The sequence below is a fragment of the Amphibalanus amphitrite genome, unplaced genomic scaffold, assembly GCF_019059575.1.
Source record: "Amphibalanus amphitrite isolate SeventyFive unplaced genomic scaffold, NRLGWU_Aamphi_draft 000731F_arrow, whole genome shotgun sequence".
Classification (NCBI taxonomy): Eukaryota; Metazoa; Arthropoda; class Thecostraca; order Balanomorpha; family Balanidae; genus Amphibalanus; species Amphibalanus amphitrite.
The window spans coordinates 71,732-86,252 of NW_024882225.1; the positions used below are offsets into that span (position 1 = coordinate 71,732).

General features: G+C 57.7%; 1 protein-coding gene across 2 annotated transcripts in view; it reads left to right on the top strand.

Moving 5' to 3' along the window:
- Positions 1-14,521, top strand: part of LOC122365330 (RNA-binding protein Musashi homolog Rbp6-like) — a 132,345-nt gene that overhangs the window by 9,231 nt on the left and 108,593 nt on the right. For both annotated transcript variants that reach the window (XM_043336465.1, XM_043336466.1), the window contains exon 3: positions 12,243-12,324. In XM_043336465.1, coding sequence (XP_043192400.1) covers positions 12,243-12,324 — 82 coding nt within the window. The remainder of the gene's footprint in view (positions 1-12,242; positions 12,325-14,521) is intronic.

Here is a 14,521-nt window from a genome sequence, read left to right on the forward strand (position 1 = left end):
TGACGCAGCGACGCTCACACCCCAGGCTCTCTCCCTCTCACCTTCCCTCCTTCCCTTCCCTTCTCTCTCCACGGGGCGGCACCCCATGGGTCGGGTTCGGCGCCGGATGCCGGTCGCTCCGTCTCCCTCGGTGCTCGTTTCCAGAGCTTCCGGCGACGGCAGGGGTAGACCAACAGACGAACCGATGGGGAAAGGCGCGGCCCTCCGTGGAGAGGGTGACTGCCGCCACAGTCCCCCGGTACGGTCTGCTGTGTGTAGCCCACTCCCAGCCGGTCTTTCACGTCTAGGGCCGCGGACATACGGGACCACCAAACGAACGGGGAACGCTCGCTCCATATACCGTCATACTCGTATGCTGGCGGACATGGGGCCATGGGAAGGACTCGGCCGGACAGGAGCGTTCTGCAAGTCGGGTGACGTCCACAGGAAATGTGTTGTCATTACCGAGTGTTTTTTCGTCCTGAATTCAAGTACCGCCTGTCGCGGTGGACCGACCGACATGCCGCCGCCGTGTTTTGGTATGCGAGGCCGGCTGTCGAACCTCTGTGCCGCTGTGGGGGCTGTCCAGTGTCCACCGCCGCTAACTTCCACAGTGGAGCAGTTACGTCAGCAGTGTCTGTTCTCGTCAGCCCGCTGTCACAGTACTCAGGGGAGAACTTTTCACCGTCTGGAGGTGTTGATATTCTGTCCATCACACAGGCAGTTAGAGGTGGTCACTGATGTTAGAGGTGGTCACTGATGTGAACGGTTCGACCGAGCACTTTGAGAAACGTCGAGGCACACATTCTTTCGGCTTGTCTCACCTGAGTCAGCAGTCGAGTCAACTGTCTCAATACCTTAGCGCCGTATCGATTAATGTTTCTGACTTCTGTGCACTTCAGTACACACATTGTCAGATGGCCATTGGTTGGGTGACTTATAGTGCTGGCTGGTAGGTATGTGAAAAGATCGCAACGTCTACCCCTTATCCATTCCTCCCTACTCATGCTCTCTTCTCTCCCCTCTCTCTCTCTCTCTCTCTCTCTCTCTCTCTCTCTCTCTCTCTCTCTCTCATCGCCTCCGGCCCATCCCGCCCCTCGGATACCGGCGCGCTCTTACCCCGACCTGGAATGGCGCCCCGGCGCGTCGTGGCTGTACCCATCCCATCCGTCGCCGGTGAGCGGCCCACCGAGCACCCTCCACATCCCACCTCTCCACACTCCACTCCACTCTACTCGTATCCACTCCACTTCGTACCGGCGTGGCTGGGACGGGCCCGACCCGAGCCGAGCCGCCGCCTCGCCGCTCCAACCCGCACGCGGTATCCCGCCGCCACCGCCGCCGCCTCCGCCCAAAACCCTCCGCCGCCGCCGCCGCAAGCCGCCGCGCCGGACAGATACCATCTCCCATGCCGCCGCCGCGTCCGGCGAGCATTACCATGCGTTTATTTGTTGTTAGTCGGCTGGAATTAATTCGCCGGCGCCGGCGGCTCCAGTCGTCAGCAGGCACGCCCGATCCTATCACGCGCTGTTGTTACACCGCGGCGATGACGCGAGACGCGTGATGCGTGACGCTATCGGTGCGCATCTGACAGCTTCGTGACGCATGCGGCGCGCCCGTGACGCCGCCGGTGGCCGCGCTGTGTGACGGTGACGGCGACTGGCTCTGCTGGGGAGAAACGGAGCGCCTCAAAGCCGTCTTGATGTCGCTCCTGTGACTGCCGACTCGAGGACCGGGGGGATGGGTGTCGGGGGGGGGGGGGGGGGGGGGCACGTGCGCACCAGCTGGTGCCGCCGGCGATACTCCATCACTGACGACAAACGGGGGCGCGCCGCGCTCGTCTCCCGTGCGCCGCCAGACGCCGCACCGCCGCCGCTGCAGCGCAAGATGAGTGGGACGCGCGCGGTTTCCGACAGAAGACTGTCGCTCTGGATAGGTTTACACGCAAACGCTGTCGAGACACAGCGTGGTGCTGATACCTATGTCAGGTTTATTGTGGGTTCTTGTTCAAAGGAGAGAAAACGGACCTTTTTTTACTTTCGCTGTGATAATTTTCTTTTTTGAAACCTATGGCAAAAATATCGGTCGTTGGTTATTATTCGATAATTACGTATTTAAGAGTAGTAAGGCTTGCTAGATAGTTACAAATGAATATGCTTGTGGATCTTAGGTTGTCAGTTCAGTTCGTTCCATTCTCCATCAACCGCTTATGGAATGTTGAGTGTGCCGGAAGGGCAGCCCTGGCCCCTGGACTCACCACCTTCAGAGCGGTGGCTCCTCTCAGCCCCAACACACACAGATTTCCACACCGTGCGGCTCTTCTCTACCGGGGCACACCGGCCGGCCGGTTCGCGCTTCGACAAACACCGTCGCCGGCCCATTTCTCGAGCACAAAGCGCGTCCGAGGCGCCCATTGACGGCACCCGGTCCTCAGCGGTCCCCGACGGTCCTCGGTGGTCCCTCATTGGTCCCAGTTGGTCTCCGGGCCGGTCCTAACGCCCTGATACCGGAGCGGTTCAGCCGGGATCGAGCGACGCGAACCGCTCGGACCTGCCCGCGCACGGCCGATTTGTAAGCAGGAATCTGGTGTCGAAGGTCACGCTTTGTGCCGCTCCGGACTGAGGCGGGGTCAGGCCGGCCAGGTCCGCGCCCGCCCGCCGCCTTAGAAAGAAACGGGCCAGGGGCTATTGAACTCAGCTGGACCGTTTTGTGGTTTAGGACAACGCGAGCGGACGTTTCAGGGCCCTGGAGGTCACTGTATGCCTGAAGTTACAATCTCTGACATTGCCCTGATCGTTCTCTTTCATCAGAGCCTCCTGGTATTTCAAATACCTACGTCAGGTCGCACACATAAACCCTCCGTCCTTTTTAGGCGCACTTTGGTAATTTGAAGTGCGCTGATTACAGCCGTGCACTAATTCGAGCCGGGCCTCGTATAGGTGCCCGCCTGCTGACGGGCCATAGGTCAGGGGGCGGTTTTTCCGCGCGCGGCCGGGCGTGGCGTTCGGTGGCGCACTGCGCCGCAACTGTATACAGCCGGTCTAATCAGCCGTAATGAAACTGACGCTCGGCCGCGGATGTGCCCGGGCCCAGCGCATGCATATTTCATCACATCACAGCCAGTGCTTAACGAAATTAGCCGCCCCAGGTGTTGGAGCGGTGGTCACCGTGCGTGAACGGTCCTCCCCAATCCCCCCCCCCCCCGCTGGACAGTCGGTATCGACACTGAGGCGCCGGCCGACAGCCGACAGTCCGGCGCAGTGGGCGAGCTGCGGGAGAGCTGCCCCGGACTGCTGCCGACATGAGGCAGCTCTGTACCGGAGCTGAGGCAGCTCTGTCCCGGAGCTGGGGCAGCCGTGTCCGGCCGCCCCCGCCCACCCCGAGCCCGTAATGGCGCCCGGTCAGATAAATCAGACGGTTTACACCCCTGAGATTACACGGCGGCGGGTCACGCCGACCGAAATCGATGCCGATTTGTTATAACCCCTGATAAGGGAGCCTCTGGGGAGCGGCGACTCCCACGCGCGACGATAAGGGGTGCATATATTCAGTAATGAATACCGTCATTCTCTGGCAAAATGTGGTTTCATCACGTGCTTCTTTCTTCCTTCAAAAGCGGTACGTCCTTAATTGCATTACGGCGCTCTTGTTGGAAGTTTGAAAAACAGTCGGCACATTTTGCGACTTTCTGGGTATTTTTCACTTCTAATTAGTGCGACGGCGGGAATCTGACGACATTATCAGCTGATGAGGCTCTCTTTTGAAGTCGGCCTTCTCTTTGTCCTGCGCTAGACGAGCCGCATGCTGAGGACTGTGGAGGGCTTTGGTTGGTTTTGGGATCAATATCAGCAGAGTGTTGCACACTGCCAGTACAGACAACATCCAAGCAGCTCCGTACCATTCTCCTCTTCTCTTTCACTGCGAGACCTCCCCCAAAAAAATACACCAGACCACATGACACACATTTGCGTGAGAGGGATGGGCTCCAAGCTGCTGCAACGTTTTCCAATGCACAGCACCCTCCCCTTCTGTCAGACAGGCCCCATGGCACACCGGCCCAGAGAGCACACACATGTGTCAGATAAGGGTCGGGTTCCAAGCTGCTGGAGGTCCCTGCAGTTGAGAGGGAACACAGGAGTGAATGGCGTCAGGGTGGCGAGTGATTCCGGGCGTCCGTCACAGGGACAGGCGGGAGACAGCCGCGAATTTATACACTCCGCTGCGCCTGCCAGACCGGGTCGCTTCAAAGAGAGGTCGGACACGAGTAATTCGCCTCCCGGCTGAGTTATGTTTGTCACACCAGCTTTTTATACACAGCGAACGACCCGTCACATTATTAATTATCCTGGTTTAATTTTATTTTCTCGACTTGGCAGGGAATCCCTATTGCGACGAATTCCATCCTCGTGGCCTACTTCGACCATTTTTTGTGCTATTTAAGAAATCCCTCGTCAGCTGCTGGATTCCTCTCTGCCATGGCTTGACGAGTGCACCAGGCAGGCTCATCGTCATCCCGACTCCCTTCTCGGAAACCCGAGTACTTCTCTCGTTCCAGCCACAATGAAATGTAATATTAAACTGAAACACGGAAATAACGTAGCGAACCAGTGGTTTGAGACGTGATCCACGACTGACAATGGCCCCTTACTCAGAGAGGCTCCTCGGGCTGATGTCTTTCGCTCAGCCATATTTCGTGATGCGCTCGCCTGAAATTGGACAGTGGAAGTGTCGTCGTCGTCAGAAACTCATTGCAAATTATGTCTGCAATCTGACGCATTTGGACATTACTTTCCTTGATGCCAGAGTACCATGAATCAATCTGACTGCGCTGAATTTCGGTTGAGAGAGGGTGGGGCTCCGCCGTCCCGCCGAAGTTGCACAATGCTCCAAAGGTTAACGTTCGCAATCAAAGCTGCCACTTTCTCACTTTAGAAATCCCGCCCCCTAGTTTCACGACTCTGTTCGCCGACTCACGAACGCTGTCATGTCGTGCTGCCATTCGGCCACTGACGTCACGATCTGAAAGCTGTTTGTGCGGCAGCTGTGTAGACTGAACACGCTACACTCTACGGCGCTCCGAAGGACTATGTCACAATACGGACACTCTGAGAACAATTTAATGCAGTCCTCCATGGAGCTCTGCACGAATTACGGATCACGGAGACAGATGGCTGTTTTCGTGGGTGGCCGAGAACAAATGCCGCGCATTGGAGCGAACTGTTCCATAGAGCACTTCATGGGCCGGATAAATCCGTTATCCACGGATAAATCCGCGGACCGGATAGGATTGGATTCTAAATTTGTTAAAAAAAAAGAACGGATATGGGCGGGCCGGATTTGGGAATTGAAGGTTGAACCCGGATCAAAACGGATCAAAATTTTAACATTCAACATTGAAGTTAAAAATTAACCTAATGTGTTAAGCGGCAGCAGAGGTTTGATTTAAGTAATAGGCATCATGATGGTCTGTGAGATGTATGGCTGTCTGGTCCCTTAGATTGAATTTGTTAGTCCAGTTTTGGGTGAAACCAGTTATTGGTGAAACGGATTATTACGGATATTTTTTGGAAGTTTGGCTGCAATACGGGCCAGGGGTGGGCCGGATTCTGATATTCAAAGAAAGGCGGATAATGGGCGGATCTGGATATGACTTGCCGGATATGGGCCGGGCGGATCCTAAAAAGCCTATCCGTGAAGTGCTCTACTGTTCCAGCTGAATAACCCAGAGCACGTCACCGACGGCGCCCCACGCTCTCTCTCTCTCTCTCTCTCTCTCTCTCTCTCTCTCTCTCTCTCTCTCTCTCTCTCTCTCTCTCTCTCTCTCTCTCTCTCTCTCTCTCTCTCTCTCTCTCTCTCTTTCTCTTCCCCATCTCTGCTTTCTGCCGCCTCCATCGCCAGGACCATTGTCACGCGCGACGAATTCCCGCATTGTCCCTGCCGACCCGTCCCACGCACCTCTCTGCCCACTGACTCTGGGAAGAGAATGCGTGGCGGTGGCGATGGCAATGAAGGCAGCGATTATGATGACGGTGGTATAGCAGAGGCGGTAGCGATGGCGGTGACGGCGGCGGTGGAGTCGTCGGCGATGACGATGACGGCGGCGGTGGCAGTGGCGGTAGTTCACCGACTCCAGGTCACAGGGCAATATCCGCGTGGGCGGTGCGAGGACAGGACCGGGAGGGAAAGTTCCCGGCCAGGACAATGGTACAGAATCAGAGTTCGGCTTGCAGCGAAGTGTAGCGAAATTCCGAGGTAGGTATTTAGGTGCCTTTGCGCAGTTGCGCTGCAAGTCAAAACCTAAACAATACTGCAAAGTAGAGGTGCACTTGCCCACTCATTTCGCTTCAATGTCAAAGGCGACCTATTGATTGTGCTGATAATATTTCCCTTGTGTGTATGTTTCTTAGATGAAGTGCTGTTATACACCTAGACAGTATAAGCCTCCGCTGCGCCACATCAGGTCTCCAGTAGCCATCAATGTCAGGGCGCCTGATCACGTCGCCCGGGTGGCGCGTCACCACCGTCTTTGTCGGCTGTTTGGCGCCGCCATTGTCACACGATGACGCTTTGTCTGGACACATCGTCAGCTGCGGCTCCCATCAGCTCTGAAGTCGAGTCGGCGCGACGGCGACATCCGTGGCGTAGCGGCGGCGCTCGTAACGCGTCGTGTTTGTGCAAGACCCGTCACGAGTCCTCACTGACTGGCCCTCAGCGCTGCGGAGAAGCTTCGTCTATCGAACTGTCAGGACCGACGGCTTTGTAACGCCGGACACTGTCGGTGGCAGCCAAGGCCGGGCGTGGCACGACGGCAGCTGAATCAACAGCAACACCGCCGCCTTTTGTTCCGTGACTTGTGCCTGTATGGGTCGTGGACTCGTGGAGTGGGCTGGATAAGGCCTCGGGGCGCCGTTAGGGCTCACACGAACGGCCCCGCTGGCCGCTTGCCTTCTGTTTGGGTGACGCGCAGCGTGCATCGCCAAACAACTTGTTGCACGGAATTCATTTCTGAGTTTACCTCTTTCGATTCTTGTTAGCGTGTCAGCTTCCTCGTGTCTAGTTGTACACACAGACGCGCTATTGAGTCGCATCTCGTTCCGGTGAACGGAGGGAGGGTAAACACGATCCCTCAGTTCACCGGTCGAGGAACGAGCGTTCTCCGGTGTCCGCCGACCTCCTCGGCCCGCCGCTGCACCGCGCTGACCGACGTCCGTCTGGGCTTTCTCTCGTGGCGCCGGAGACGTGACCCGCCCGTTCTCCCTTCACGCTGGCATTCTTATTCTCACCTAGCCGGCCTCGGGACGACCCTCCCCGACCCGTTCCGTGCTTCGGTGCGTCTCCCTCAGGGTCAATTCCAGATCTTCGAGTTGCAGTTTGCAATTGCTAGGCCTGAATGTCCCGCCGTCCGATCCCTATTCTCACCATCCTCCTCCAGTTCGTAATCCCGTGGTGCGATCTGTATTGCCGCGGTCCACATATTCTCGCGGTACGGAGCAGTGTCGTGTTGTGATCAGACGGTCCCAGGTCCTCCTGCCCTCCGATCGTGACCCCGTGGGCTCGGCTACCGCCACTCTAATGGAGCGGTAATTACAATAACCACAGCGGCGCCCTGGGCAGGTCGCGGCGGACCGCGCGCCGCCTAACGACCGCCACCGCTAATTCCGCTTACAAACGACCCGCCGGAGGGCGCTGGCGGCGAATGACCCGCGGCTCGACCGCCCAGCATCCGCGAGTCATGACCGGAACGTAACAACAACAATACTACACCTGCAATACCAGCCACGAAGCACAGAAACAGTGCACGACCCTCGCCTAGCTGCAGCTTTCAGGCTTCGTTGTTTTGTTTATGGTTGAGCCCCTCCCCTCCCCGGTCCCCGCTGGCTCGAAATGAGCGTCGACAGCTGTGACGTCATATGCCGGCTAGAGCAACACGGTGTCAGCGTTATCAGCGTCACTGGCCGACGGATGAAGGGCCGGGCCCGCGGCGTGCCAGCGAGACGGCCGACCGGGCAGACCTCAGCACGGACGACGGACGACGGACGACGGACGAGGCTTCACGCCGGCGTCTGTCTACGTCCGAGGTATCAGTGATAAGACGGTCCTCTGTGCAGGAAGAGGTGATGAAGCAGCCAACATGAGCTACAGAATAGCACATTGCCAGCGATAGGGCAGAATCAACCTGTTTTTCAGTCACAGTCGGCCCGATGAGGGCTCACTGAACGGTCGAGTCTGACCGATGTATCCACCCCGCCCCGTCGTAGCGGCGCCCTGCTGACCACTGCACTGTGGTGGGAAGCCGTACATCGGTCTGGGAGCCATACAAGGCTCCGGTTAAACCGCCGGGAGGTACGCAGGGGTGGTGTTAGTGGTCAATGGTCAATGACCGATTATCTCCGAGGGGACCGTCTATAACACTGGGCTCGGTGGCTCCGTCTCGCCGGCCTCGCACTATCAACTCACCCCACCCAACACCCGACGTCACCCAATACCCCCAAGCTCACCCGAGAGTCCTCTGAGCTCCCCCTGCCCCACCCGAGCCGGCACTGCACTGCCGAGGTCACTGGAGCCGACACAGATCGCCCGGGCGCCCAGCCGTGCCACACTTACCCCATATGTCACCGGGGCTTACGGTGGCTTGTCGGGCTTATCGCGGCGTTGGTCCGACACGCCAGCTTCGTTTGTGTGTGCAGCTGCGCAGCGGATGCTCTGGGGTGACGTTGAAGGACGAGCAAGCGCCCCTCCCCCTCCCTGGCCGGTCTTGCAGTTATCCACCCCGCCTGTGACCTGCCATGACCTAGCCTTGTGACCAACTGTGACCTGCAGCCGCCCCCAAGCGCGTCACGGAGGGACGAGCAAGCGCTCCTCTCCCCCGCCCTGCCTCGTGACCTGGCCTTGCCGAGCTCTCCACCCACTCCTGTGACCCGCCCGTGACCCAGCCTTGTGACCCACCGTGACCTGCAGCCATCCCGAGCGCGTCACGGATCTCAGTGCCATGTTCGTGATCCGTCTCCGTCCGTGCCGCTCCGAGTACCCCGAGTCGACTCCACGACCCGTGACCCGAGCGGCCGCTCCTCGAAGACGAGTCAGCTGAGCCTTTTGTGACGCTCGGCCGCCCAGCCAGCGTGCACCCGTGCACGGGCCGTGTGCACGTCTGGTGTGCACGTGCGCGGTGCACGGCCGTGGTGAGCTGTGGCGCGGTGTGTTGTTACAACAGCGGATGTGGCGGGCGTCCGTGCACTTTCCACCAGTCCACAGTAGAGTTCATCTCTTTAAAAAGTTGAGGAGAGAGGGTCATTAGACGGCAGAGAGCCGCACAATGACCCGCTCCGTTTCACCGTGACCCGCGCTGAGCGCGACAGCGACCCGTGTCGACCGCACCGAACGGCCTCGTGACATGGTTCGTGTCTGGGACACATTACGGTCGGCCGTCGTGATAGCGGGGGCGGGGCGGGGGGCGGGGCGGTCCTCGAGACCGGCTCACCCCTGACCTTTCCGGTCGGGCCGGCGCCCCCCGAGGGGGGGAGGGGGAGACGGATTGATGTCGCCGCCGACGCGAGAAGAGTCGGAGATGACACTCTGTGGTGGGTGGGATAGGAGCTGCTGCTGATGGTATTGCAGGACCTTACCAATTTGTTATGCATGCAGCGGAATACGCGGTCATTTCCGGCGACATTCTGGCGTGTAATGTCACGGCGCTTAAACGCCCTTACAAGATCCGGGCCGCTGTTCCCGCGGTAATGGTAATCACTTTTGTTTTATGGATTTCCGAGTTATCCCTTCAAATGGTAGCACTGAGGTTTGGGACGACACCTCATTTTACTAGAATTACAATGAGATTAGTCAACTGAAACAACAGGATTTTACGCTATACTTTCCGCTGAAGCTGCTGAAACACGGAGGACAATGAGACATTTCACCGAAATGCATTTTCAAGAAGCGCCTCTGTCCTGATCCATGTGGCGTTTGTGGAAGTGCATCCATCCGGAATCTGCATACGGAGTCGGACCTTTGTACAATCACGCCCGCGGAGACGAGAGGCGCCCTGGAGGGACGGCGCTTTTCGTCCTGCCTGTCACCTGATCTCAATAGATCGGCCGACAAGCTCCCATGTCCAGCCGAAAACAAGAGCGTCCCGCCCTACCTTGTCGACGCCCAGGCGCTGAGCCGGGTGGGGCGGTGGGATTTCTCGGTTTGGGTCGGTGGGATTTCTCGGGTAGGGCGGTGGGATTCCTCCCAGACTCGGCGGGAGGACCGGTCGCTCGGACGGACTCCCCGCCGGGAAGAGACGGACAGCCGTGTCCTCTCACGGCCGGGCCCGGACACCGGGACAAAGGACGGCGCCGCGCGCCCAGATCCAGTTCCTGACACATCCTGCCCCGGTCCGTCACGGTCCGGCCGTCCTCCGGCGCTCTGTCGACCAACTCCCACTGCCTCGTGTCCTCCCTCTGTCCCAGTACGTGACGCCGACACCTTCTCCGTCTCGCCCCGTCTTACGTCCCGCCCCGTCCGGTCGCACCTCTGGCCATCCGGTGCTAATGGCCTCGGTTCACCCTCCACAACGGTGTGAAATATGCGTGGTCATCTGGCCTCCTCACAGTCGCTCGATCTTCCCCTTTCGTTCTTTGTTCTCTGAATAGCCCTCTTCACTTCCTCCAAATAGATTACATATAGCACCCTGCAGCCTGCAGCCTTTCATGCCCTGTCTTCATGCTCTCAGTTCCGGTTAGCGAAACAGATGTGAGATTTTCGAGTGATATGTCAACACAACCAGTAAAGAAACTGGAAACATCGAACACCATATCCGATCCGGCTATGCCGCAGCCAGTGACCAGCCTACAGGTTACCGATACAGGCAGCATTACAGTTGGGATGGGAGCGAACCGGTTTCCGACTCCTTATCGCCACTGTGGTCAGATCAAGGGCGCGATGACGGAGTGTCCAGTGTCTCCCGATCACGACATCCGCTGTCGGCTCATCTTCAGACTGTGATTTTTCCAATACGCTGTCATTTTGCACTGCAACTTGCAGCGCAATGAAACCTGAGCGGTGAGCAACAGAGGCCAGTTACAGGCAGACTGACCAGCGGATTTCACAACAGATTCTCAGGAGAACGACTCCGAGGGACACTCGGGTCAGACTGACGTGGACGAAACCGAACCAGGCCGGGACCGGAGCGGTTCGAGGTTGACGGACCGATTCCAGATGGTCCCGAGAGCCGACTCCATAACGTGGGGCGCTCAGCCGGCGCGGTTCGGACAAAGAGAGGCCAATGGAACGGAGTGGCCTCGCTGCTCCGCCGCTGGAGCGACCCGACGCTGCTGGACCGCACATATGTCCCCAGAATAGCCGCTGGGTGGGGACGGGCTGACTGTGGTGATGCAGAGTTGAGATCCACGGGTTAAAGATGACCTGCAACTTGACCCGGTCCCATGATAATCCTCAACATAAAAGCCTTTATAATTATATCAAGGCCAAAACGTACAACGGATCTTTACTTCTCACAGTAACTTTACTTTGAAGTGTCTTGGAATAGATGACATATTTGAAAACTATATAAACTGCTACATCTCGATTCGTCACTGCGACTCCACCGTGCATAATAAGTCGGGTATTCTTCTCGCATGTCCTTAGGTGTGCACTGTGCAGTTGGCGCGCCGAAAGGACATTGAGACGTCGATGCGTCGCGGGCTGGGTTCTGGGGCACATACCAAACCTTCACACCGAAAACTGGCAATGGGCATCTTGTAAATCACCGCCCAATAGCAGTCCCCTCTCGACATCTGAACAGACGCTTCTGTATACGCCGCTCCAGCGAGATACGGTCTTAATAGCGCCACTCGACCGTGTTTTCAGGCGGTTCGGTTTAATGCCTGTTTAGGGAGGGACCCCGTGTCGAACCTGTCCGTTCTAGTGGGTCGTTTACGACGCGGCGACCAGTGGCGTGGCTTCCTCTCCCTGCTCCTCCGTCCTCCCCGGCGGCTCTAGAGTCTCCAGAGGACGCGCGTTACGAACGTCTCGTCACCTGGACGTGGCGTCACGTCTTGGCACGTGGCGCCGCCGACCGTCTGGGCGGCCCCTGCACGTGACTCGTGCTAAAGCCGCCAGCGACGCTTGTCTCGCTAAATCATGTGCCAACCTCTCGGCATCAATTTGGTGCGACTTGAATTTATTCGTCTGACGTCACAGCGCCGGCAAATGAGCGATGGTGCTGTTTTTGGCCGGGCCCGGAAGGCTTACATTTCGGTGTGTGTCTCGCTGTGTTGCAGAGGGTTTGAGGGAGTACTTCTGTCGCTACGGAGACGTCAACGAGGTGATGGTGATGAAGGACCCGACCACGCGACGATCGCGGTAAGTGCTGTGCGCCGTTCCGCGTGCGCCACTCGCCGGGAGGAGGGCAAAGAAACTGACAAATATCCTGCGCTGAGCCCAGATCAGTTACAGTTTACACCCATGCCGAGCCAAAAACAAGGTGCTCGTTTCTTCATTGTAAGTCATAACGACGAAATTCAGTTATGGAGCGAAACAGTTAAATGTAAGCACATTGCATATTTGTTGAATGCTCATTGATCAATCCAGAAGTTGTAATTGGAAAACTTTCATTAGTCAGCTCTCAGCGTTTGGGCCATTTACGATATGAAGGCATGGGTTTACTTTCATGGTGAGGTGACGGTGCAGGTATTTGTGATTTTCTGTACCCTAACCGGCGAGCGCGGCCCCGGTTCCGACTCATTAGTCAGGAGATATGATTGGTCGGGACCAGCTAGGTATAGTTAGGAGTTCAGTCAGGTGTAGCCTTAGTGTCCCATGGTGTTTGTAATGGCGCCTCTCGCCAATAGTTATGAATAGATGCTCTAAGTAGGTCTAGGACAGGACTAGGAATTAGGGACTAGGTGTACAGTACCTTATCATAGGAATATGCATTGTAAGAATTAGGTATTTCTTCTTACTCTATTATCATTCCCTTCATCATATTCCTTTCCCAAGGTCAAAGTCTCAAATAATTTTTTTTTTAATTCCAAACTGTATGCTAAAAATATTCAAATAGAATAACATCTGTAATTCAGCCCATCCGGTCGATTTCGCTCTGAGAGCCCACTGGTCCACACTAGAGTCCACGCCGTCCACCGCCTACTGTCCACTGTCGGGTCTCTCCGTGAGACTCAGGCACATTTTTCCGGTTCATCTGATAGATTCGGCCGGCAGTGGCAACAGCCGCACCGCTGTGTCACCCTTGTCGGTCCCTTCCCAATGACGAGTGACTCCAATTTGGAGCCACTTGAACAAACTGCCCGACCGAAGGTTGGCATCATTTACCGGGTGTTATTGGTGTCGTCAGCCGCCTCCGGTGGCCCCTTCGTGGCCGGACCTTCCGGCCACCACGTGTGACACCCTCCGACCTCGGGTAGAGCACCGAAGGACCGTGCAGAGCGCCGCGAGCGGGCGCTCTCAGACATCGTCGAAATCGGCGCGCGGTTAATGACTCGACCGACGCCAGCGGCCGACTATAAATGCTAATGCCGCCGGGACGGGTGTTTGCTGCTGTAGCAGTCGGGATAAGGCGGGGGAGAGCGGGAGGAGGTGGGAGAGAGAGGAGGAGGGGGATGGGGAGTGTTTTGTCGGGGATTGCAGGGGGAGGGGAGGCCCTCGGGGACGCCAGATGATCTCGTCTGGGAACGCCGGGCGGCATCACAGCCAGCAGCATCAGCTTGATGACGCTGATTGCGACTTAATGACGCGTCAACGTCACTTGTGACACGAGTTTGGATAGCGGTGCCTCCGGCGATGGCGACGGAGGCCGCTGAGACGACCAAGAGCACCCAGAGACCACGTGAGCCCCGCGACTGGGGATCAGCGGGGTCGCAAACGACCGTACTCCCTGGAGAAGTTGGAACATTACAGCGAACCGGGAGCTACAAAGACCCAAATCGTCTCCGGAATCATGTATGTGCCCCGAGATTGGTTTCCGGTGCACCCTGTGCCTGATAAAATCTCCTTCCGTTCCGCCATTGCCAGACACTGTGCCTTTCACTGCAGCATATATTGCGACCGTTACCCCGCTTCAGACTCTCAATCCCTCCGCGGCAGACCCGCCCGTTCTTCCCAGAAGACCCGATAGCTCATCTACAAAAGACCGGGTCGTTCCCCGCGACAAACCCCTTCGCCCCCCCCCCCCCCGCGGCGCGGCGGCTGGTCGCTCTGTTCTTGCGCCGTCGACTGGGGCCCGGTTAGCGCCTGTATGACGGCGCCGCCGCCCGGCTCAGCTGCAGCTGGGTCATAAATCACAGCGTGTGCAGGCCAATCGATGTATACCGCTGGTCCCGGGCTGACCGAGGTCCTGCGACCTGCCCCCGCCCCGACCCGGGGCAGGAAGGCAGAGCAGGGGAGGGCGACGGACAGAGCAGGCCAGTCGATATGACAGCTGCAACTGCTGCATGTCCAAGAATACGCCGAGACTGTGGCGATATCCACAAATACACCGGGTAGTGTCACGCGATGTGCGGACGCCGGCCGTCACAGCGGTTTGGTTTGCGGTCACAGCGGTTTG